We start from the raw sequence: 27,075 nt of genomic DNA on the forward strand, positions 1-27,075 counted from the left end.
GCTCCATTCTAGGTGTTGGTGCACCCCTGTGCCTTTGCTCAGAGATTTTTACAGCAGTATTTGCACAGGCCACCCATGCACGGTGCCTGCCTCATGCACCAAATGTGCTTCAATAACGTGCGCATGGCCCAGGCTCTTCAGCTCCTTTTCTACCATCCCCAGCCTGAGACGGAGCTCAGCAGTCTCGCTCAATTATTTCTTGCTTTAGATAGATAGTTGTTTATACAGTTTATCTAGGCTTTTTTTTAGTCAGATAAGTTTCATTTCCCCATTCTTCTATTAAATTTTTTTTCCTTCCCAGTTTTTTTCTGTCAGATAGAGTTTATACTACGCCTGGTTCGCCAGGTTTTGAGGGATACACTATGTGCAGAGAGGCCATCCCGGTCTCTGATGGCCAGTCTCTATGTGTTCGCTGTTTGGGGAAGTCCCAAGTTAATTCTAATGGAGAAGTCCCTCAGACTTGCCTCTGACCCAGGTCAGGAGTCCTACTTGAGACAGAGCCCTCCTAAGTCCGCTAAGGACAAGAAAACAACAAAAAAACGGCCAGCTTCATCACCTCATAGAGACCAGATGGCATCCAAACAGCCTCTGACCAGGTCCATCTTGTTGGTGCCGACTGTGCCGCTGCTCAGCACATATGACACTCCAGGCACCTCTGGCACTGTCCATACGCCAACCGCTGCCGGTACGTGCCACTCCGGTGCCAAGGCTCCGAGCTTAAAGTTGCCCGCTTCTTCTAGTACGGCACCGCACAGCACCGCAAAGGACTCGGTGCCGACTCAGCTGAGCCTGCCTGTGCCACACACAAGTACAGTTGTTGTCCCGGCACTGACTCCTCAATCATCTGTGTCTCTGCATACGGTGCTGCACCAATCGGCACCGCCGCCGCGCCCAGCGCTATATACTCCAGTTCCTTCTATCTCAGCACCACAATTTATTCATTCCAGCGATTTGGTAATCTCGCCAACTCCAGATTCCCCATTATTGGTACCAATCTTTCACCAGGATCGTCGCCATGGCACCGACAGCTGTCCCCTCTCCCCTCTCGCTTTTCTACTGATGAGAATGACAAAGTGGAGGCAGTTTTTTCACCATACCATTCCTCCCCCCTTCACACTTTTGCTAGCATGGGAGACCAAGGTCCTTATAGTCAAGGGACTTACCACTCTGGTATGGACACCCATGGATGGGACCACCCATGCCCTTCCCCAGACAAAGGCATTATTGGAACCCATGGGGGTCCTGCAGCAGGCACCACAGTAGCCGGTACAGCCCATGCAGAGGCCACATTAGATCTCCTCCTGTATCCGTCCACACTTCCGCGACGGATGGCCAGGAGCAACCTGTAATGGTGCACTCAGACAAGGACGCACCTGAACCCTCTCCAAATAATAATAATTCACCCACTTCACCAGAAGAAGCTATTATGCCCCCACTCCCAACAACAACGGATGATTCTACTCATGTTCAGAAGAGCGGCTAATGAGCTCAAGATCACTCTGGAGGAGGTGTCGGACACTCAGCATGAGCTGACTGACATATTACAACCTTCGGCCTCATCCAAGATTGCCTTACCTATTAATGGAGCCATTATGGACCCTGCCAAAAATATCTGGCACCCCCCAATCTGCAAAAGGGCAGACCGGAAATACTATGTCCCCTGCCAGGGCTCACAATTCCTTTTCACGCACCCATCACCAAATTCACTGGTGGTAGAAGCAGCCAACCAAAAGAACAAATGGCAGCATTTCTGGTCCACTCCCTCTGACAAGGACAACAAAAGAATGGACCTACTCAGGCACAAAGTTTATGCATCATCCACGCTACAATTTAGAGTGGCAAACTACGCGGCCCTACAGGCCAAATATGATCACAGAAATTACGGGAAACTCATGGACTTTATTAATGACATCCCAGAGGACAAGAGACAACAGTTCAAAGCAGTAGTCTCTGAAGGGCAGATTATTTCCCTCATGGCATTGCAGGCTGCCCTCAATGCTGTGGACACAGCTGCCAGGTCTGTGATGGCCATAGTGATGCATCGGGCTTCATGATTTACCTTTTCTTCTTTCCCACGTGAGATAGAAAACACCGTGGAGGATCTCCCCTTCGATGGCGAGAAGTTATTTGCAGCAAAAACCAATGAGGTGCTGCACACCATGAAGGATTCCAGAGCGACGCTCAGATCCCTAGGCATCCATACACCGTCAGCTAGAAGAAGACAATTCAGGTATCAGCCTTAACAACGTCCATGATACCCGGCCTACCCACAGGAGCAACAGAGGCCATAAGACCACCAGCAGAAACACCACCAAAGACCCAGCCATCAGTGACGATGCCCCACAACGTCGGTACCGTCCCAACCCCCTCAATTTAATAAGCAGATCTGAAGCCTTGGTCAAGGGTATAGAAGACCTCCCACACACTCCAGCGCTTATACTTCCCATCCAACCTTTTGGTCACTGTTTACTCCCATTCTACCACAACTAGCGAGCCATCACTACAGACAGATGGGCCCTAGAGGTCATCCAGTTGGGCTATTCCATCCCCTTCCTGTCTATACCCTCTCCCATCCCGTCCCTCTTCAGGGACCCCTCTCGTGACCACTTGCTGCATCAAGAGGTGCAACATCTTCTAAAAATAGGAGCAATCGAGACGGTGCCTGATCAGGGAAAGGAGTTTTATTCCCACGACTTTTTGACAGAAAAGAAAAGTGGGGGATGGCGACCCATCCTCAACCTCAGGTGACTCAACAAGTTCATCAAAAAGCAAAAATTCAAAATGGTTATCCTCACAACTATAATTCCAGCGCTGGAGCAGGGAGATTGGTTTTCAGCCCTTGACCTGTGGGATGCTTATTTTCATGTAAGTATACACCCCGCCCACAAGCGTTTTCTCAGATCTGTTAAGGACTCAAGTCGCTACCAATACAGGGTTCTGCCCTTTGGCCTCTCAACAGCACCCAGCGTCTTTTCCAAGATTCTCGTGGTGGCAACGGCGCACCTACAGAAAAAAGGAGTCAAAATTTTTCCTTACCTGGGTGATTGCCTGCTCAAGGCCCAGACTCTCAGGGAGGCCATCCAAGCCACACAGATGACCATCGACTGCTTCCAGAGTTTGGGCCAACAAATAAACAAGAACAAATCCACATTAACTCCTACTCAGGACTAGAGTTCATAGGTGCTCACCTCAGTTCCATAACCAGACTGCACCTCTCCCATCTGACAGATTCAACACCATAAAGAATCTTGTTGCCAAGTTTCAAAACAGCCCACAGGTCACTGTCCGCAACTGTCTGCAACTTCTCAGATATATGGCCTCTTGCACTTTTGTGGTCAAGAATGCACGCCTCTACATGCAATGCCTGCAGGGTTGGATGACCACTGTCTACAGATCGAATGTGCACGGCCTAAACAGAATTCTGTCCATACCTACCAAAGTCAAGGATTCACTCACATGGTGGACTTTTCCACACAACCTCTGCTCTGGGGTCCCGTTTGTGCAGGAGTCCCCCTCTGTTATAATTATCATGGATGCTTCTCTCATGGGCTGGGGAGCACACATGGCACACCACACCACTCAGGGACTCCGGTCCCTGGTAGAAGCGTCACTGCACATAAATCTTTTAGCGCTTCTAGCGGTCTGCAACACCTGCATCCAATTTCTCCCGCACATCTCCAGAACCAGCACATCAGGATCATGACCGACAACATTGCCTGCATGTTTTACATAAACAGACAAGGGGAAGCTTGATCCCACTCACTCTGCACAAAGGCTAAGAAACTTTGGAATTGGTGCCTCCAACACAATATCCGAATTTCAGCTTCCTACCTACCTGGTTCACTAAACACCACTGTGGACAAGCTCAGCAGATCTTTTCCCCTAGGTGACGAATGGGAGATAAACTACACCATCCTACACAACATATTCAAAATATGGGGCTACCCGCAACTGGATCTTTTTGAAACCACGACCAACAAAAAAATGCCCGGAATTCTGTTCCAGAGTGGGTCTAGGAAAGCACTCGATGGGAGACACATTCATCATTAAATGGAATGACAATTTCCTATACACATTCCCCCCGATACCACTTCTTTACAGGGTATTACAAAAAACACAAGTGGAGAGGGCCAGGATCATACTAATAGCCCTTACATGGTCCAGACAGGCGTGGTACCAATTTTTAATGACGATGTCAGTTTGCCCGCCGATTCCACTTCCCCCATTCTGAACCTATTATCACAACGCAGGGGTCAACTACACCACCCCAATGTAATGATGCTGTACCTCAAAGCATGGCTCCTCAATGGTTCTCTAATGAGGAAGTAGACTGCTCTGAATAGGTACAAAGAGTACTATTACATAGCAGAATACAATCTGCACCTACCACCTATCTCCATAAATGGACTAGGTTCGCTCATTGGTGTTCCACCAAGCGAACCGCTCCTGCTTCAACCCCTCTTTCACTAATACTAGACTATCTTTTAGAACTTGTATTATCTGGGCTCTCCTTTAGCTCCATAAAGGTACATCTAGCAGCAATTACGGTGTTTCACAGTAAGACAAGGGCCTCCAGGCCCTATACCCAGACATTAAACCACCCACTCAACCCTGGGATCTACGCTTGGTCCTCCCATGCTGCTTGTGCCATCCATTTGAGCTGCTTGCAACATGCTCCCTCCTACATCTAACCATGAAAACTACATTTTTAGTTGCCATTACATCTGCCAGACATGTAGGAGAACTTGGAGCGCTTATGGCTGACCCACCATACACTATATTTTTTAAGGACAAAGTCACACTCCGAATGCATCCCAAATTTCTCCCGAAGGTGCATTCCTCCTTCCACCTCAATGAACCTATCCATCTACCAACCTTCTTTCCTAAACTGCATGCAAACACTTTTAATCAGCAATGCACACACTCGACATGCACAGAGCATTGTCCTTTTATTTGGATAGGACTAAGCCCCTTAGGGCTTCCCCTAAACTTTTCATTTCAGTCGCAGAACAATCCAGAGGCAAATCCATCTCTACCCAGAGATTATCCAGTTGGATAGCAGGCTGCATCTGCCTGCGCTACCAACTAAAGAAGATGAATCCTCCAACTTCTGTTCGAGCACACTCTACCAGATCCGTGTCCACCTCTGTGGCATTCTTATGTAACATTCCCCTCACAGATATTTGCAAAGCCGCCACCTGGGCTTCAGCACACACCTTTGCTAAACGTTATGCTCTTACTCAGGGACCCCTGACTGACCTTTGAATGGGCCGAGCTGTGCTGTCTACAGCTTTCTTACCAGATCTGAAGTCCCTACCTTCTTAAGAGGTACTGCTTTTCAGTCACCTGGAGTGGAGCCCCCACAGGGACATCTCTCAAAGAAGAAGAGGAGGTTACTCATCTGTGCAGTAAGATGAGCATCCCTGCGGGTGCACCACTACCCCCCTCTCCTCCCCTCTACTTCGGAGTTCGGAGCAGTCTCCGTTGTAGAGAAGGAGCTGAGGAGCCGGGCCATGTGCATGCATTATTGAGGCAGGCACCGTGTGTGTGCGGCCCGTGTGAGTACTACTGCAAAAATCTCTGAGCAAAGGCGCAGGGGCCACACCAACACCTGGAGTGGAGCACCCACAGGGACGTCTCTGGAAGCACTTCAGTTACTGCACAGGTGAATAACCTCCTCTTCTCAAACTTATTTGATTGCGCCCCCCCTTCTTTGTGTCTGTAGTACTCTATCCCCCCCTCCTGCAACGCGATAAAAAAAAATCAACATGCAACTCTCACTAGATATTAAAAACAGTAAGGCATTGATTCAAACAGAGCCAATGATCCATTATAATAAGAACAAAAGGAAAACTATGATTGTGGTCAATGCTTACAATTAAACATGCACATTGCATCATAGCAAATGCATTAACGGACAGACGGCAATGACTTTTTATAATGCTATGCAAGTTTAACAGACATCCGTCAAAACCCATCTAGAGTGCCATCTAGAGTCAAATGCACAGCGCCCCTGAGGGCCTGATAGCTTTGGGGGGAATCAGCTTTGCTGTGGGTAAAATGTGCACAGTCATTTTTTTCCCACCAAAAGCTTCTCATGCCCACCCTCCCAGAATACATTCTACACTGCCCCAGGGCCTGTGGGCCTGCCCCCCAGTTTGAGAAGCTCTGATCTAGAGGTCTCGAGCAGGTCAGAGCCTCATAGTGCTGGGGGCTGTACAAGCATATTGTAAATGACATTCTGAGTAAGGCCCTACTTGAGTCATGGGATGATTGCCAAATAATTGCAGCTGAGTTGCGGGCAAGACATGGAAAATCACAGAAAAGTAATAATGGACCTTTATTAATTGCAGTAATTTGGAAAAGCCAAAGAAGACCTATTTGTTTAAGAAAAATTTGCTGGAACAATATAAACACTCAAGTATTCTGTAATGCCTGCTAATTTTTTTGATAACCAGATATTTTGCTGTAACTATATTACAGTCATCAATATACGGGGCTCACAGCAGGAGCCCAGCCACCCAGGGTTGACAGCGGGACCCCAGCCACCAGTCGCCCAGGTCTGGCAACCAGGGCTCCTGATGTCAGCCCTCCATATGGCAGGGGTTCCTGCTGTCAGCTCTGGGCAGACTGGAAATAAGGTGTACATTTTTAACAGGGAGGGCAGTTATCCATTGGAACAATTTACCAAGGGCTGTGATGGAATCTCCATCACTGGCAATTTTTAAATCAAGTTTGGATGTTTTTCCTGAAAGATTTGCTCATGGAATTGTTTTGGGAAAGTTCTCTGGCCTGTGATATATAGGAGGTTAGACTAGATGATCACAATGGTCCCTTCTGGCCATGTAATCTATGAAATAGAGAGCAGAATGTAGGAAAAAATCGTTCTTAGTCCAGGCCTCATTTCCTGAAGATATATTGAGAAAGCAGTCAATGTAGTAATCAATTTGAAATGCTCTAGGTTAATTTAGACCAGTCTGAGCCATTTTTAACAAGAAAATTGCTTGTTGTTAAACAGATGCAAAAGATTTATGTAGGACATTGTTACAAAATCCTCCAGAAATTAATTATATATATGTATATACACACAATGTATATCTGTCTTTTGAGAACTGGAGAATAAAAATAGAAATCTGAAATAATGGTTGAACCACCTGCATAGCCTTAAGGGTTGCGAGGAAAATATTCCTGCATCATTATTTTAAATTGCTCTATACAAAATGAAGCGAGGACTCTCCATGATTTACATGTAGAAGACAATTAGGAGAAGTAAATGTTAGATGTCAGCAGGAGCAGATGAAGAAAAAAAAATTCACATAAATAAGAATCATTAGTGAGAAGATGAACAAATGCTGCCTGACCTAACCAGCAAGTGAAATCAGGGAATTGGGGAGGGTAATTTCTCCTACAGTTTGGGTAGCATGATCTCTTCTGTTTTCCCTGAGCTTCTCATAAAAGAAGAGACTAAATTACAACTAATCAGGTACATATGTACATGTCCGTGTCTCTCTGAAAATTGTTTAAATCCTCTTATCCTGGAGAGATGCACCGAGGTTTACATCTCTCCGAATCTCTGCAAATATTGTTTGCCACAACCAAAAAAATTAAAATGAAACAAACTGAAATAGAGATGAGAATTGTTGCTATTGTCTCATTTTTAAAAGGGCAAAGGGTGATGCTCAAATGTAATATTGTGGGTATTCATTAACAAGGTGTGTTCTGATAAAGCTCTGATTGGTAATTACTGGGGTCATCCAAATCAAATCAATGTTTCAAATCAATTAAACCTTTCATTGTTTAAGAAACAGTTGAAAACACTACCTGAAATATTAGGTATTCATTCTTTTGCATGCATGTGATCACAGCTGTAATTTTCTTCTATCCACTGGTGCTTCATTAGCGATATTGAATTGCACCCACATTTATGCAAATGTACAGGTAGCACAAGTTTAAAGATCAGAGCTGTTGGTCCAGCAGTCAGGTGAGATCAGGATAGCTAATGGATTAATGAAGGTTAACAGAAGTCTTTGATGGTGTAAGCTGGTGTATTCATGCCATCTGGGGATCTGGCCCCTTGTGTCTATCTAGGGACTTATTTCATAGATTCATAGATACTAAGGTCAGAAGGGACCATTATGATAATCTAGTCTGACCTCCTGCACAACGCAGGCCACAGAATTTCACCCACCACTCCTGCGAAAAACCTCTCACCTATGTGTGAGCTATTGAAGTCCTCAAGTCGTGGTTTAAAGACTTCAAGGAGCAGAGAATCCTCCAGCAAGTGACCTGTGCCCCATGCTACAAAGGAAGGCGAAAAACCTCCAGGGCCTCTTCCAATCTGCCCTGGAGGAAAATTCCTTCCTGACCCCAAATATGGCGATCAGCTAAACCCTGAGCATATGGGCAAGATTCACCAGCCAGATACTACAGAAAATTCTTTCCTGGGTAACTCAGATCCCACCCCATCTAATATCCCATCACAGGCCATTGGGCCTATTTACCATGAATATTTAATTACCAAAATGATGTTATCCCATCAGACCATCTCCTCCATAAACTTATCGAGTTTAATCTTAAAGCCATATAGATCTTTTGCCCCCACTGCTTCCCTTGGAAGGCTATTCCAAAACTTCACTCCTCTGATGGTTAGAAACCTTCGTCTAATTTCAAGTCTAAACTTCCTGGTGGCTAGGGTATATCCATTTGTTCTTGTGTCCACATTAGTATTTCATCCCAGTCTCTGTAGTATTTGAAGTTGATGGAGTTACACCAGCCTTAAAGAGATGTAAATGAGAGAAAAATCAGGCATTTTGTATTCCCAAGGCTAGCTAACAACAGTTCAGACCAATGTTCCCTCTAATTTTTCCCTTCCATGTGCGGAATGAATTTTGCTATGTGTACCAATGTGGAGGTGATGTGGGGCAGAGGGTTGGGGTGATGTGGGGCAGAGGATTGGGGTGCAGTGGGTGTTGGCTCCGGGTGAGGGTACGGGCTCTGGGGTGGGACTGGGGATGAGGGGTTTGGGGTGCAGGGTGACCAGGACCTGTGGTGGGGAGAGAGTACTCCCCCCAGCCCTCTCTCCCTGCAGCAGCACCTGGGCTGGGAGAGAGCATTTCTCCCTGCCGCAGCAACTCTGGGCCTGGAGCTGGGGGAGAGGCACCCCTCCCGGCCGCAGTAGCCCCGGGGCTGGGGGAATTAAGTACACAGCCCTTGGTGGCCTCCTGCACGGCTGCGCAGGCATGCCTCTCAGAGCGAACTTAGGTTCAGACTTCTTTTCACAAAACTCCATCAGCCAGAGTTTCCTCAATAGGATACTGAGTGACGACACATTAAACCAATGAAACCCAAGATAATGGGTAAAGCATAATGCGTTATCAGAACAAACTAATTTTGCTGAACATTTATGAGGGCAGAACACTGTGGCCTGGCAAATACCCAATGGTGGCTTTTCCATCTTAACCCTTTTATGTGTGTCATACACAGTGAGACTGGGGACTAAGTACAGGACATGGATAGAGTATCCGTGCTAAATTAAGAAAAATAATCTCCCTCTTGAAACACAATAACTAACAATGGCCAACAGCTGAAATAAGAAATAACCAAATGCAAGGAGCATCTCTGAGGCATACCTCTAATCCTGCCAAGACCTAAATATGTTCCACAAATGCCTTTACAATGTTTGCCAAAATGTGACACACATTACAATGTCCAAATACTGAAATGAGCTAGTATTTTTTTGCATGTGGAGATTGTGTGGTGTGTAGACTAGCATGCAACATTTTCTTTAATTTCAGTTTCCAAGAAATGATCTGATGATTCATTATATCAATAATTATGTTCAAAGAGGCATTTTCATTCCAAGCTCCTGTTTTCAGGCACTTATTACTTTTGGGTAAAATTACCATTTAAATGGATAGTTTTCATGAATATTCTCAGTCTAAAGGAGATTTTTTTGGTGGGAGGAAATAAGTAGCATTGTGGTAGGGGGCTTGGAGGGCCAACAGCCAAGGGGTTAGCGCACCCAGCTTTTGGCCCCTTCCACCTCTGTCCAAGCAGTAGACGTGCTGTCCTTTCCTTAATTCAGGATCTTTGGCTTTCCACCAGCATCTGGCCCTTGCCCTTTAAGGGGGTGTGGGAGGGGGACCCCGGCCCTCCCTCTGGCCCTGTGGGAAGCAACACTGGCAGCAAGTCCAAGTTCATTTCTCTGGGTCACTTCCTACCAGTAAGTCTGCTGTAGTCCAAGTAGTCAGCTGCTTAGCAGAAAAAGAGTCCAAAGAAGCAGAGCCCTGCAGGACCCACTGGTTCTCAAAGTAGGGGGCAGGTTGGTCAAGGAAGGCACTGTCTGTGCGCCTTATCCATTCTGTGGTCCCCTCTCAGCTCAACCTTCTCTGTGGCTTCTGGACGAAAGGTTCCTCTCTCCTCTACCCCCTTTATGTGGTCTTCTGAGCTCCCTCTTAACCTGCTCCTCCAGTCAGAGCATGCTCGGCAGGCCCAGAGGCTACCTGGTCCTCGTATTGCCTTTTAACCCTCAGGGGCCCAATGTGTCACCATCACAGGCACTCACCACAGTCAGACTGTGTTTCCACCATGGCACTCTTAGCCACTTCCAGTCTGGCTGGTGTGGTATGAGGATCAGGAATTGAATCTATTCTTTTCATATGATAGGGCAATACCACATTGTCAGCCAGCCTCTGATTTTTCTGTCCTATTTTGCACTTGCAAAAGGGGGTTGCATATATTTTTATAGACACAATCCCTTTCAGTACAGAAATGGGTATAAAACAAGGCAGGCCAAGACTGAAAATATATTTATATTGTAGAGTCACTCATCAAATTAACTGAAACCTTTCAACCAATGTACGTGAGTGGAATAGGGGAGTAGCATTTACAAGAAGTGGCACTTCATCCAATTTAACATGCTACAAAAACTGGGAAGAACAGCAAAAGCGAAAAAATGTACAACTGAGTGTATGCATGTGTAACCCACATACTTTTATACTGTGTATATGCATGTACTGTGCATATGTGTGTATATATGTAATGTATTGTGTAAACATTTTAGTAGCCAGCAGTTGTGGTTATATATAATCAGTAAAGCAAAGAGGAACAAGATATATACCTATTACTGGATTTCTTGTACAGTCATATAGTGAGAACATGAATCTCCCCAGTTTTCCAAAATTGAAACCTCATATTCATAGGTGCTACTCCTGCTGTGACCTTACCTGGTCATAGCTCTCATATGTCTATCCAACCAGTCAGAATGCAGTCCCCCTAGACTCTGACGAGGCAGAGAACACCATATCTCTGCTTCATTCTGGTGTTTCATTTTTACATTTAAATAGTCAAGAAATTGTTGAGAAATGTCCGTGCAATATTTCTACTATTCAAGTATTTTTAAACAAACCCCACGTCTTTAAAAAAATTGCTGCCTCTGGAAGAGCGGTGATAAACTGAACTAAATGTCCATAAAATTAAGTCAATTTTCTGGAGTGAGGTGAATAATCTGTTGTATACAAAAGGAAGCTGTTATGCATTAGGAGATAGAAAGTAGTTATCCTTCCACAATGGCTTATTTTTTCCTATTTGTACGCTACATGTTTTTTTTAAAAAAAGCATATGTAAACACAGCTGCATTCTGCAGTCTAGTACTTCCAAGCAAAGATGATTAAACATGACACACACACTTCCGTATATTTGTTGATGCCAAGGACAGAATGAAAATGCAACACACTGGTATTTGAAGAAATCAAAATAATTTTCTTTCTGTAAAGTCTACAGTGTTTAAGAGAAGAGTGCTATTTATTTATTTATGGCTTCTTCTCAAGAATAATTAGGTACCGAATCAATAAGAAACCTAAATACCTTTAAGAGCATGCCTAAGTCCATCCCTATTGAAAAGAGCATTTAAGCACATGCTTTAGTCCCATTTAGTCCCATTATTATCATTAATGATTTTCCCTTCAAAAGTGGAGACAGTGGTGTTTCCTTGAATGTACTAGCTGTGCATTAAGCTGAGGCTGGAAAATGCTAGAAAGTGGCCTCAGGCTGCTCTGGGCTAGCAGAAATGTATGGGGTATATAGAAATGGAGCCAAGCCACAGCATTTAGATATGGATTCAGATTTTGCACACTTGCAAATTCAGAAACGTTTGGATGTATGTGCTATGGTTTGGCCCATCAGAGTGATAGGGCACAGCTTTGAAATTTGGGTCTGGTTTTGAGTTGAGGCTCCTACTTTTCAAAGAATTGGAATATTTGGACCCAGGGATTTGGTGCAGGCCCATCTCTAATGGAAAGCCTTTACACTAGATCTGAGTTACTTGACTTCCTTATCCTGGGATATGGTGCAGCTGCTTTGCACAACGTTGCGGGCACAGTCTGGCCCTAAAACTGGTGTTGCTGGGTAGGGTGGGGGAACCACCCCAGCAGAGGGGGATACGCCTCTGGTATATATCTGGTGTGGTGGCTTCTATGCCACATACGCTCAGCTGCTGATATAGAGATGAGGCCAGTGGCAAGGAGATGTGACTGAGGCTTCCCTACATCTTTCTGATCTCCATTTTCTGTTCTTGAGGCCACCGTCAGTTGACATAATATAGAGCTCATGTTACATCAGAGCTGACGCACAGCTGGTCCAGGATATAGGATACAACATCCTCATGACCTGCACTGTGTCGTCCTTGGCCACAGCTAAGGATCTGGACCACTGTCTGTCCAGATATATCCTTGCCAGGCTTCAGTTCTCTGGTCCATGGTCTTATCTGGATCAAGATAGGTCCACCCCATTCTCAGTTCCTGGTCCCTGCCATTGAACTGTCTCTCAGAGTATTTCAGTGCTGTAGCCGTATTGGTCTCAGGATATTAGGGAGACAAGGTGGGTGAGGTCATATCTTTTATTGGGCCAACTTCTGTTAGTGAGAAAGATGAGCTTTCAAGAAGCTCGTCTCTCTCACCAACAGAACTTGGCTCAATAAAAGATATGACCTCACCCACCTTGTGTCTCAGAGTACGTTCACCGAATTCCTTTGATAAGGTTTAGTGTAAGGCTTTTTCTATTTGGGCCATTTTTGACTTGTTTCTTTTCAGTTGTTCAGCAGTTCTTCCTTTTAGTGGCATTTTCCTCCTTGTTTTCTGTTGGTGGGAGTCATATGAGCCAATTAAATATGATGGATGAAGAGGAACGTAAGTTCACATAAGAAAAAGTCCTCTGAGTATAAGTATGTGAATATATGAGTGTGTGTAACTAGAACTTTTCAGCACACACAAATGAGTCTGCAACCATTTGCAGTTGTTTTTCTCGCAAAACACTTATTGAAACGATTAAGTCTTTTTGTGGAGTATAGACATTTATCTTTGTTTGCCATTTTCTCTCTTTCAGCTCTTCTTTATGCAACTATTTTTGGAAATGTCACCACCATTTTCCAGCAAATGTATGCCAACACCAACCGATACCATGAGATGCTGAACAATGTGAGGGATTTCCTAAAATTATATCAAGTCCCAAAAGGCCTTAGTGAACGAGTCATGGATTATATTGTCTCAACATGGTCCATGTCTAAAGGGATCGACACAGAGAAGGTATGAGTGCATGAGGTAAAAACTCAGATATTGTACCTTTCAATCCATTGTGTCCTTTCCAGTAGTGTAAACAGTTCTGAGTACTGTAAACACGCTGGAAAAAAAGATCTGAACCACATGTGATTCCATTAATACTTTCATAGTTGTGCTCAGAGAGAGGGAGCTGGTTTAAAATTAGGGGGAAAAAGTGGAAACATCAGTAATTTTGGTAGTGCGTTCTGTTCCCCTGCTTTTCAGTATGGTCGGATTTTTCACTTTCCAGATTTTCCTTGGAATTATTTTAACTTTTTTTGTGTTTTGAGATTTGAAATTAACAAAAACAGTTTTTGAAAAATTTGAGGGGGTGGGAAGAGAAAAATCTCAAAAAGGATATCCTTCATTTTTGGAAAAAACTCACATTTGATGGGGCTGAATAATCCAAATTGGCCATATAGAAACAACTCATAAAAAACACTGAAACCAAACAAAACATTTCACAGAGCAACTAGAAGGCTAAATGTTTTAGTTCCAAAATTTTTTGGAAAATGGAAAATGTACATTTCATGAACCATTCCACTTTAAGAAAGACCATATGTCAGCAATTTTATTCTGTTTAAAAATATATCCAACAGGTCTTTCCATACATATTACACACACTAGCAGAAAACCATCCTTTACTCACTTTTGTAGTTCCAGTGCTTGCTGATATAATAAAATATAATAATAATATAGTAGCAGTAATGATAAGAGAATAAAAATCGGTGTAGCATTGTGGTCTGGTTAAAAGGTGAATAGCAGAGCACTAATTGGCTCAGGAGACTGAGAACTGCATATAGATCTTTCCTGCTCTTGTTCCTGATCCAAAGCCCACTAAAGTCATTGGGTGTTTGGACTTCGAATCAGGTCTCAGGTCACCATTTGGAATCTGGCGCAGATCAGTAGTGACTGAAAGTTGTTACCATCTGAGGGTTTGTTAGCATTTATGAAGTGAGTTTGGTTGCCTTGGACCAGTTCCCAGTGGACAGGACCATAATTGCTACCATCACAGTTAGCACAAGATTCTATAGACATGGAGACTGACCTCTTTGAGGTGTCCTCTCCAGGCCTGGGCTGAAGGCCCTTTGGCAGGGAAGTTTGGGAAAGCTTGTGTTTCTGCTAGTCATTCTATACCTGCTCCGGAGATTAAGAAAGGAGACTAGAGGTGAGATCTTCAGTTGGTGTGAGTTGGCTTAGCTCCACTGACTTCAGTGGATTTATGCGGATTTACGCCATCGGGGAACTGGACATTGTGTCTAGTACTGAGAACCCTAAAGCCACTTGACAGAGGAAAAGTTGTGATAGAATATTGCTGGGCTGTGCTACAGTACTTACAGGGCTGTGAGGTTCTTGTTTCAGTTAACTGCATTGCATTGTGTGGTAGGTGTAATCTGAGTTCCACCAGAACCTATCTCACTATAACATGATAAAATGGAATTATTGTGAGAACAAGGACAGCTTTAAGTCTTCTTATAAACCCATACAATGATAGTTATCGAACTAATTAACCTGAATTTCACAGTTAGCAATTAGCTTCCAAAACTATGCAACTTTTGTCTATTATTGTTATGTTAATTGATAAGGCTTTCGGTTTCTTGGATTCTTGTAGTTCAGTATGCCTGATTCTTTAATATGTTAATTTCAGCTCCATTTATACAGTGACATTCTAACTTCCAAATGTGTTCATTCAGTTTGTTGTTAACAAATTTGTTGTAATTGCTGTAAATGGACTCAGTTCTGCTGTGAAAAGCCAAATATGTGTAAAAATTCAATTTTCATTCTCATTTATCTCCTTTTAATTATTTCTGCTGCAGTTCCATTAGACTTTGATTGTGCTTTGCAGTGAATTAGAAGAACCTTTGCTTTAATTACTGAGATTTCTTTCCATTATTTCCACATATCCAGTTTAATAGATTGTAAAAATGCAGTTATAGCCCATAAACATACTTATCATTGGCTTTTAGTAAGCAGCATTCACTTGTCTGCATGGTAGTAGTGGTTGCTTAGCTAGATAATTAATAAGGCTATAAAAATCTGTGATTTAGGTTTTTAACAGTATTCCCACACTGGAGGCCTGCCTAACATAGCTCCTGATCTAAACACCATTTAAGTCAATGGAAAGACTCGTGTTGACTTAAATGGTGTTTAGATCAGGCCATTAATGCTTTTATGTAGTACAGTTTTTCAGTTAAAATATTTTGACAACCAGTGAGAGAGTAGCTATAAAATGGTTACAACTTTTAAAATATTCCATTACACAGCATCCAGCAAAGGCTATAAACCTTCAATGGCTATTGCTCAAGTACCTTGCTGCAACTGCTGTGAGTTGCATTGAAGCAAATGCGGGTTTTCCTGCATGCAGTAGTTGCATGCTGTCAACTGCATGATCAGAACCAAAATTAAGATTTCTTAGGGGAAAGGTGGAAAGCTGTGTGAAAGCACATGGCCCATCTGAACTTTGAATTCTGAAATGAAGTATGAAACATCTCAATTATAACAAATGAGAAAATGTTGTATTTCCAAGTTGGCAAACCTAAAAAATACAGCAGTCACATAGACTAGATCCTCTCCTTCATGTTCAGGGCAAATTTAGCACTTTACAAACCACTTCAGGTAGGAATGTTTTAAAAAATCATTTGGGAAAAATCATAAGACCTCTGTATTAAAATTTATGGAAAAAAACCAGGTTGCACAGCACCATGTCATAGAAGTTTTATTTACTGTGTGTGCAACACAACAGTCACAATGAAGATAGGAAAATATTGCACCAAGTGGTTCAGGAGCTGACATCCTTTTAAATAATGTGTCTCCATTTCTCTGGGGCCTGGTAACTTTTCTATTCTGAAAACTTTTCCATCTTTTGATCATAAGCTTGATTTAATCCTGCAGTAGAAATATAGAAGAGAGAGAAAAGAACTGTTAAATTTGTTGGTCCACCTGTGTGCCGCAGTAGAATTGTTCCCAGTAGTACATTTCCTAGTTTTTATATCCAGTCTAGTTTGAAGCCCATCACCAGGGATTTTTAAATCAACCCTGGCAGACTAGCATAGCCTAATATATCTCACTGTAGGAGAGTTTTTTAATGAAATTCAACAGATATTTTCCCTTTCTTAATTTCATTTAGTGCTCACTGTCCTGTCCAGGTGATCAGTAATCTATCACTTGAATCATTTCGCCAGTGTTTTTCATTCCTCATGTCCTTCAAAACAGGATGTATGTCTCCAACACATAATTTTTTTATCAGACTATCATTATGCATAGTAGTAACTCTCATACTCCTTACATTTGTGTGGACATTTTAGTCTGTTTCTATATTTCTTATTCTTCAGCAAAGATTTCTGTTAACTGTGCAAATAATTAGCAAAAAACCTCTAAACTTTGGCAATTGTTAATATTTATGGATGGTTTTCTTCCATATAGGCATCATTACTAGAGCTGAGCGAATAACAGACTTTTCAGTTGGCTGGAAATTCTAAAAAATCATGGAAAAAAAAAATTCGTTTCAGCTTGACCACAGTTTTCTTTAAATTTTTGGCCAATCGAAAAGTAAAAAAATAAATTGATATTGGTCAAACCATATGTTTCATTCGTCCCAAGATAGTGTTTCAGTTAGATTGCAAGCATTTTTAACATGTTTAATTTTTAAAATAAAATGTAAATTAATATTGAATGGAAAAGTCGCTTTGAATTGAAACATTTCATTCAGATAATGTCAAAATGAAGCATTTCATTTTTTTCATATTTTGTTTGTTTTTATTTTCAACCAAAACAGTTTGGCATATTTGACATGAATTCATGAAACATTTCAGCGTTGCCAAATCTGCATTTTTCTCCCCCGAAAAAGGTTTCAGCCAAACAATTTCATCTAGCTCTACTGATTACATCTTCATTAGTTCCAAATAAATATACTTTATTGCTCTCTTTGTGTTCACGTGTGCATTATGATGTCATTTGCCCCATTATTAGGATACGTTTCAGTCAGTCAAGCATGCAGCACAACTCAGCACATTGAAATGATTTTTTCTTTAAATCAAATCCATAAGAACAGCTCTACTGGGTCAGACCAAGGGTCCATATAGCACAGTATCCTGTCTTCTGACAGTGGCCAGTGTGAGGTGCCCCAGAGGGAATGAACAGAACAGGTCATCAAGTGATCTATCCCGTCGCTCGTTCCCAGCTTCTGGCAAACAGAGGCTAGGGACACCATCCCTGCCCATCCTGGCTTATAGCCATTGATGGACCTATCGTCCATGAATTTATCTAGTTCTTTTTTGAACCCTATTATAGTCTTGGCCTTCACAACATCCTATGGCAAGGAGTTCCACAGCTTGACTGTACGTTGTGTGAAGAAATACTTCCTTTTGTTTGTTTTAAATCTGCTGCCTATTAATTTCATTTGGTGGCCCCTTGTTCTTGTGTTATGAGAAGTAGTAAACAACACTTCTTTATCTACTTTCTCTATACCAGTCGTGATTTTATTAGATCTCAATCATATCTCCCCTTAGCCGTCTCTTTTCCAAGCTGAAAAGTCCCAGTCTTATTAATCTCTCCTCATATGGAAGCTGTTTCCTACCCCTAATCGTTTTTGTTACCATTTTCTGAACCTTTTCTAATTCCAATATATGATTTTTTGAGATGGGGCGACCACATCTGCACACAGTATTCAAGATGTGGGTGTACCATGGATTTATATAGAGGCAATGTGATATTTTCTGTCCTATCATCTATCCCTTTTTTAATTATTCCCAGCATTCTGTTCTCGTTTTTGACTGCCGCTGCACATTGAGTGGATGTTTTCAGAGAACTATCCACAATGACTCCAAGATCTCTTTCTTGAGTGCTAACAGCTAATTTAGACCCCACCATTTTATATGTATAGTTGGGATTATGCTTTCCAATGTGCATTACTTTGCATTTATCAGCACAGAATTTCATCTGCCATTTTGTTGCCCAATCACACAGTTTTGAGAGATTCTTTTGTAGCTCTTCACAGTCTGCCTCGGTCTTAACTATCTTTAGTAATTTTGTATCATCTGCAAATTTTATCACCTCACCTCACTGTTTACCCCTTTTTCCAGATGATTTATGAATATGTTGAATAGGGCTGATCCCAGAACAGACCCCTAGTGGACACCACTATTTACCTCTCTCCATTCTGAAAACTGGCCATTTATACCTACCCTTTGTTTCCTATCTTTTAACCAGTTACCAATCCATGAGAGCACCTTCCCTCTTATCCCGTGGCAGCTTACTTTGCTTCAGAACCTTTGGTGAGGGACCTTGTCAAAGGCTTTCTGAAAATCTAAATACACTATGTCCACTGGATCCCCTTGGTCCACATGCTTGTTGACCCCCTGAAGGAATTCTAGTAGATTGGTGTGGCATGATCTCCCTTTACTACAACCATGTTGACTCTTCCTCAATAAATTATGAACAGCTCACATGTTGACACAAAAATACGCAGTTTTTTCTGGTGATGAACAACTGTCCTGTATGTAACTACAGGCCAATATAGCATGATAAAGTCTCGTCGTTTTTGTGACAGCTAATGTTTTTAAAAGAAATGTGCTTGAGACTAAAATATAAGCAAATGCCTTTGCTGAGAACGCTATACCTTTAACAAATGTGCTTTAATTAATTGTTAGAAATAGTATTCAAAAAGTGCAGTTAAATATCTATTCTTAGTCATATATGAGATACTAGTGTTTAATGCCATTGAAGATCTCACTCAGACCAACAACAAAGAAGAAATCCAGAGAGCCTAGTGTTTGGTTCTTGTGCAGATACACAGTGCGGACAAAGTGAAGGTTGACTAGATGTTACTCCTGTCCCCAAAGAGGACAATGAAGAAAAGAGCCATGGATCCAGAGCTGGCTGCCTGAAGTAAAACTCCTCTCAGATGGTCTGATCCAGTGCCCATTGACTTCGTTGTGTGCTGGATCTGACCCTGAGCTTCCACAGTGCAGGGCTTAAAGCAGTGGTTCTCAACCAGGGGTCCAGGGCCCACTGGGAGGCCGTGAGCAGGTTCCAGGGAGTCCGCCAAGCACGGCTGGCATTAGACCTGTTGGGGCCCAGGACAGAAAGCTGAAACCCCACCACCTGGGACTGAAGACCAGGGCTCCAAGTCCCATCAACCAGGGCTGAAGCCAAAGCCTGAACAACTTAGCTTCGCAGGCCCCCCTGTGGCCTGGGCACTGGGACATTGCCCTGCTTGCTATCCCCTAACGCTGGCCCTGGCTTTTATATGCAGAAAAACAGCTGTTGTGGCACAGGTGGGCCGTGGAGTTTTTATAGCATGTTGGGGAGGCCTGAGAAGGAAAAAGGTTGAGAACCCCTGCCTTAAAGGACCAATCTGGGATGGGTCTTTGGTGATAATTTGTCCTCAAATTCCATCTTCAACCCACAGTGCTCATTGTCCTTTCTCACTCCTCCTTCCTGCATGCCTATGAATAGAGAATCGATGAAACTAAGAGTGTCCCTTTATTTTTATTATTTAAACTGAAGCAAGTGGCCTGTGATAAATCATATTAAAACATTTAGAAGTCAAAGCTCTAACATTGACAGCTAGGACAATACACACAATACATTACATATGCACTGTAGATACCATAATATGGTAATACATAGCTCATATCTAGGAGGGAATTTGTTTTTATACAGCCCCTTTCATGCTCAAGGTACCTTGGTTATTCACCCAGTAATGAATTAAATTCAGATCATGAGTAAATTCATGGGAAAACGAAGCAGCCATTATATATTTAAAAGTCTCTCAAAGGCAGCATTGCGCATTATAACCTGTTCTGCTGAGAGAGATAAATGTGAGCCAGAACATTCTCTGGTTTCAGAGTAGCAGCTGTGTTACTCTGTATTCGCAAAAAGAAAAGGAGTACTTAATATGATCTTTTAAGTAGTTGTAAAAATATTTATAGTAACAGCCTGATATATTAAAATGTTCACATTGAATTTGAGCTTCTCAGTTTTAATCAAAATGTGCTTGACAGCAAATGAAACATTAATAGGTTGCAGCTCTCCTCTAAAAATAGGTCATTACATGTGAACTTGCACAACCGTTAGTTTACATTTAGCTGTTACTATTAAGGTCCCACTCTCCTAATGGTAAAATTTTGAGATGTCAATAAAGCGGAAAGATTTTCTTTCCTTCAACTCTTAGTTAAAGTTTGGCTTGAGATTCTCTTAGAAAGTAATAAAACCAATGGCCAGATAATTTCTAACATGGTTAAATGGTCCACTTTACAATAAAAGACACAGGTTGAAAGGAAACAATTTATTCCTCAGCTTTTCCATAGGAATCTATCAGAGTTAGTTTCACGTTGTCACTCCTGAATTGGAAACAATGGGAAAACAATACAGCATTAAAACTATTCATTGCTAATGGCATGACCCAATATGCAGTAATGCAGAAGAGACAGGACTATGGTAAATATTTTCAGGCTGCAATTTTATGAATCATAAATCTCAGAAAATACAAGGGAATTTAGTCCACTCAGCTGTTCGTGAAATCTTCAGTGGTCCTATGAAATATTGTTGACACCCAGTACTGAAACCTGAGATTCATGGCCTCAAGACATTTCTCCCAGTGTCCTGATGCCCTATAAAATCAGGCTGCTATTTCTACATGGTCTCATGGTGGAAACTTGTCTGTATGACCTCTGCTGCCATCTATCTCTACCACCAGCATAGTCCCCATACTGTAAGATCAAGAGCAAAGGTTCTCTGTTTTCTTGCCATGCAGAATTTGCACCATACACAAGGTGCAACAACCATGAAATGTACATATGATTCCAGACTCAACAGGAAAAATAAAATAATCTGGACAAATATTGCCCCTACATTGCAAGGGCCGCTTGTCAGCAGTGGGTGAACAAGAAGTCTCCCTCACCTCGCAGAATTGTTCAAGGGCCACTCACCATTACAGTCCACTCCCCCTGAGGGGAGGATGCAGAAAGGTGAAAAGGGAAGAAACAGAACCATGGGCCACCCGCCTTCCACACACGCCTACAGAACAGGGTCTGTGTACTGGTGGGAGCACTCTGCTCCCTCCTAACGAATGGTGCTGATTACTTGCCTCCTGTGCCCAACCAGCAGCACCAAGAAAGATGGTGCCTATGTAACCCATACCCACGCAGGGTTTGTCTACACAGCGGCTGGGCGGCACGAGTCCCGTGCTAGCTGTCCTTGAGCTAATGCCCCAAAATAGCAGTGTGACCATGTGACACAGGCGGTGGCTCAGGCTAGCCACCCAAGTACCGACCCAGGTGGATGGGTGGGACTGTACTTGAGTGGCTAGCTTGGGCCACCATATGTCCTGCTGCTGACATGCTGCTATTTTTAGCTTGCTAGCTCAAAGAGCTACGGTGGGTGTGTCCACCCAAGGTGGGAACATACCCTCAGTAATGCTGTGTCCCTGGTTTGTCACGAGAGGGAGGACGGAACCTGGGACATCTAAATCTTAAAACGTGAGTCTTTACTGCTTGAACTAAAAAGATACGTCTGTTAGCTAAGGCAGTGGCAGCCCCATCAACCGTTTGTGACCCAGCCACCACTTGAGGGAGACAGAGTGCCATGGTGAATGGCCATGTTTGCTCCTGCCGGGGCAATGTAGCTTTGTATTGCTTCCTGTGCAGGGCTGAGATGCAAAGTCTAGCCTCAGGGAGAATCTCTTCTTTGTATCCTTTGCATCCTTTGATATCTGAATTATCTCTTTATTTAATGACACTATGGCCCAGATTGAAACAAAAAGTTCCCCATGTAGGTGATAGAACTAGAGCCTGGAATTTTTTGTCAGTCCCAAAACTGTGGGTGCGTTTATTTTATTTTATTGCTGGAGATGGTGAAATTCTGCAGTGTGAATCTCAAGATTTTTTCTTATCGCAAAAATTGGTTTTACCACGAGTTTCTTAATGATGTTGGCTGACTTCTAATGTACTGTCACCTTAATGAGTTATGTAATGTCTATATTTTTGATATGTGTATAATATGACTTAAAAGGATGAGCACTCCCTCTGTAGTGTACCTACACAACACAGGGTGGGATCTTACACCTTGTATCATCTGCACATTTCATTAATGTGCTCATTACTACATTTTCCAGAGCATTTATTAATCTATTAAAAAATCAAACCAGACCTTCCAGCAGTTGTGTCCCCACAGTATAATATGGTGTAATTTATCATCACCAGTTGTTTCAAGACCTTCAGCCAGTTTTTATCTGTGTTGAGAAGATTGAATTAAATTTAATCCAAAATAATTTGTAGCCATTTCTATATGTTTCCAACACTTGTTAGTGTTATTCAATTAAGAAATTTTCCTTCTTGTTACTGTACTGCCAAATCTGTCTCAATGCTCTGGTCACCAGTGTAATTCATATTCTGTATTGCTTAAAAAATGTAATTAAACTCAGTTTGCAGATCTGGTGCTTTCATCATATAAAGCAAACTACATAAGAGACGAGAAGATGATCTCTGTAGAGCCTGAAAGCGTGTCTCTTTCACCAGCAGAAGTTGGTCCAATAAAAGATATAACCTCACCCACCTTATATCTCTCTTGGAATTTTAGACAGTTCAGTTAAATAGTAACAAACCTTCCTTGTTTACATAAAATATTCAGTGTTAGCATGTTCGGTCCAATCTATTAAAAACCATCTTAATCCGTGCAGGGTTAATAACTCTGATCAATCTGCCTAACTATTTGTAAAAAGTTCCAAGTTACAGTATGAAAGTGCTCAGTGATTTGCATATCAGCTGTTTCTTAATTTTGCCTCTTAAGCAGCTCATCCAGTGCCCATTGTGAAATGTATGGCCAGATTTTCAAAAGAGCTCAGCACCTGACTTAATGAGTTTTTATGCAAATGCAGTCAGTTTCTTTGGATGCCTAATAGGAGCTGAGCTCTTTTGAAAGTCTGACCTTGATTGTGGCTGCTGAGCACTTCTGAAAATCTAGCTCTTAATGGCCTCTTCCCAGCAAGGAATTGATCTGCGGGCTCCCAGACAAAAGTGGGCGTACTCTTCCTCCCCCAAGTCAAAATTAATTGTGTGTAAAAGTTATTCTGCCACCGCTGAATAAATCTCATGGCTGGTGCGGTGAGAGAATGAGAATTTAGATCATTGTAAGACTCCTTCATTGTGTGATTTCTCAGTCTGGCATTCCTTGTCATGACTTCAGAGATATTGTAATGTCCATGAAGCCATTCAGCAGCCTTCTCAAACTGGAGACGATTTCAGAAATATTTAAAACTATTCCAGCAGACATTATTTGTACACCATCTTAATCCACAACATCTTTGTTTTAATTAATTTGCTATTCTTGCAGCACTCTTATAATCTCTGCTCCGCGTAGAATTCTATGAGCTATTCTGGAATCTTATCTTAAACTGCCTGAGTACACTTAGAAAATGCTAGGACGAAAAAAAAATCAGACAAGCCTCCTTGGGAATTTTACCTTCCAGATCTCAAGTTTAGCACAGCGACGTGGGTGTATTGTACCATTTATTCGTGAGTATTCCAGAGCTTTTAATACCACTGTCACAAGTCTCTGGCTACATACATAGACATCTCACTCACCATCTAAAGTGCACACATGCAGAGATAGAACCTAGCATCTTCGTTCTAGAAATATGAACGACTACCACATGTGCTAAAGGAAACTGTCTGTTTGCTGTGGTTGTATTATGGCTTATATCCTCTATGGGCAGGCTAGAAGATGATGATAAAATCAAATCTGAGCATTCTTTTTGTAAGCAACTGAACAGGTTTGATTATCCACGCAGAAGTGGGCACCTCTTCAGTGCATTACTTGCTCTCAGTAGTTAAGCAAAGCTGTCCCTCGGGGATTAGGGGTCTACAGTGGTTCAATCCAATAGATACCAGTCGGTGGCTTCACAGATGCAAATGTCACCATGAACATGTGACACAGAACTCAGAACCTTCTCTGTTAAAAATCAGAGGACTCTATCAACTGAGCTAAAGAAGGTTTTTCTGCATAGTGGGAGTCTACATTGCCTTTCGTTTTGGCAGCAGAAGGTAGTGGGTTCTGTTCTTTATGATGTTTGGATGCATGTGCAATAGTTACTGACTGTGAAGTCTGTGGCCACAGATTTATTACATAGAACCCTGCAGACTGTATTCTCCCAAGCTTATGCTCTGAAGCTATCAAATAGTAAAGCATTGTAGTCGGCAACCTTCATATTGATTTGCTCATAAAACAAGGATTCCACGCACACGCAAAAAAATAAAAATAATAGCGAAGACTCCTCTGGAAAAATCTTACCTCTTTGGAAACTGGAAGATGGTTTTTGATACATCGCTTAAAATATACAAAAAATAGAAACCATTAACTAACAGGTATATTGTATCCTCTTTGGACACATGCCATTTTAAAAATGTGACGTTTCAGGAGACAATTTAGAGTCTTTGTTTTTAACCATGTAATCAGAATGTCTAGTTCTTACTCTGCTGACTAAGGGCCATTCTCAACAGGGCTTGTGTCATAAATATAAAGGGAAGGGTAAACCCCTTTGAAATCCCTCCTGGCCAGGGGAAAGCTCCTCTCACCTGTAAAGGGTTAAGAAGCTAAAGGTAACCTCGCTGGCACCTGACCAAAATGACCAATGAGGAGACAAGATACTTTCAAAAGCTGGGAGGAGGGAGAGAAACAAAGGGTCTGTGTGTCTGTCATATGCTGGTTTCTGCGGGGGATAGACCAGGAATGGAGTCTTAGAACTTTTAGTAAGTAATCTAGCTAGGTATGTGTTAGATTATGATTTCTTTAAATGGCTGAGAAAAGAATTGTGCTGAATAGAATAACTATTTCTGTCTGTGTATCTTTTTTGTAACTTAAGGTTTTGCCTAGAGGGGTTCTGTATGTTTTTGAATCTAATTACCCTGTAAGATATCTACCATCCTGATTTTACAGGGGGGATTTCTTTATTTCTCTTTACTTCTATTTTTATTAAAAGTCTTCTTGTAAGAAAACTGAATGCTTTTTCATTGTTCTCAGATCCAAGGGTTTGGGTCTGTGGTCACCTATGCAAATTGGTGAGGCTTTTTATCCAACATTTCCCAGGAAAGGGGGGTGCAAGTGTTGGGAGGATTGTTCATTGTTCTTAAGATCCAAGGGTCTGGGTCTGTAGTCACCTAGGCAAATTGGTGAGGCTTTTTACCAAACCTTGTCCAGGAAGTGGGGTGCAAGGTTTTGGGAAGTATTTTGGGGGGAAAGACGCGTCCAAACAGCTCTTCCCCAGTAACCAGTATTAGTTTGGTGGTGGTAGCGGCCAATCCAAGGACAAAGGGTGGAATATTTTGTACCTTGGGGAAGTTTTGACTTAAGCTGGTAAAGATAAGCTTAGGAGGTTTTTCATGTAGGTCCCCACATCTGTACCCTAGAGTTCAGAGTGGGGGAGGAACCTTGACAGCTTGTATATAACATAGAAACTCCTCATCTCTTACTGTGCTCTCTTTGTAACTTCACAAGGTTTCTAGTAATTTCAGAAGGTTCCAACTTGTTCCTGCAGAAAATAGAACTATGTTTCCACACCAGAATCTTCTTTACATCAGCAGGAAAACTACCATGCAGAATCTGCTCTGTGCCACCAAATCACCTTCTTACAGTGCTGCCCTGAGTCATGTTAGTGGAGTTGATGGTCTCCATTAAACACCTTCTGAACCCTTGATGCTTGCATTTGTACTCTCAGAAAGGAGCTATAATAAAGGCTCGTCAGAGACTGTAGAGTCCTGTGCTGGGAACATACAGTATATGGATTAATAATTGAGATTACCCATCTTCTCACTATTTTCCCTTGGTATTTGCACATTTACTTTTTATTTTCTTGTATATCTAAGATCCTTTGTAAAATCTTTTAACACAAAATGCTTCCTATTTAGTTGTCTTCAACTTCATTCTCTGTTCTCAGTTCAAGGAGAACAACATATTGTAAACATGAAATTGTTCAGCCTGTGGCTAGATCTTTTCTCCTTGCTCTTTTACTATTGTGCTTGCCAAAGAATGAAGATTCAGTGTATATAAAGAAGGTGCTATCAGAAGAGTCACTTTCTAAATGGAGTCTTTTGGATCATGACTTCAGTTAAATTACTGAATTCTGTGTGATTTACTGAACTGGCATTTTCTGTGCAATGGAGTTCTTGCCCTCCTTCTTGTTATAGTGTTTGATGATAAAAATACGACTGTACCTATAAAAAAGAACACTACTAGGAATCATAGAAAAGTTGGGCTGACAGGGATCTTGAGAAGTCATCAAATCCTTGCGCTGACCAAGACTAAGTAAACCTAGACCATCCCTGACAGGTGTTTGGCCAACCTGTTCTTAAAAACTTCCAATTACGGGGATTCTACAACCTTCCTTAGAAGCCTATTCAGGAGTGTAACTACCTTTAGAGTTAGAAAGCTTTTCCGAATAGCTAACCTAAATCTCCCTTGCTGCAGATTATGATCATTACGTCTTGTC

At 42.2% G+C, this 27,075-nt stretch overlaps 1 protein-coding gene across 1 annotated transcript in view; it reads left to right on the plus strand.

Moving 5' to 3' along the window:
• KCNH5 (potassium voltage-gated channel subfamily H member 5) overlaps positions 1-27,075 on the plus strand; it is a 230,623-nt gene that overhangs the window by 134,543 nt on the left and 69,005 nt on the right. The window contains exon 8 of the mRNA XM_073350736.1: positions 13,381-13,580. Coding sequence (XP_073206837.1) covers positions 13,381-13,580 — 200 coding nt within the window. The remainder of the gene's footprint in view (positions 1-13,380; positions 13,581-27,075) is intronic.

This window comes from Lepidochelys kempii, chromosome 6 (genome assembly GCF_965140265.1).
Source record: "Lepidochelys kempii isolate rLepKem1 chromosome 6, rLepKem1.hap2, whole genome shotgun sequence".
Classification (NCBI taxonomy): domain Eukaryota; kingdom Metazoa; phylum Chordata; order Testudines; family Cheloniidae; genus Lepidochelys; species Lepidochelys kempii.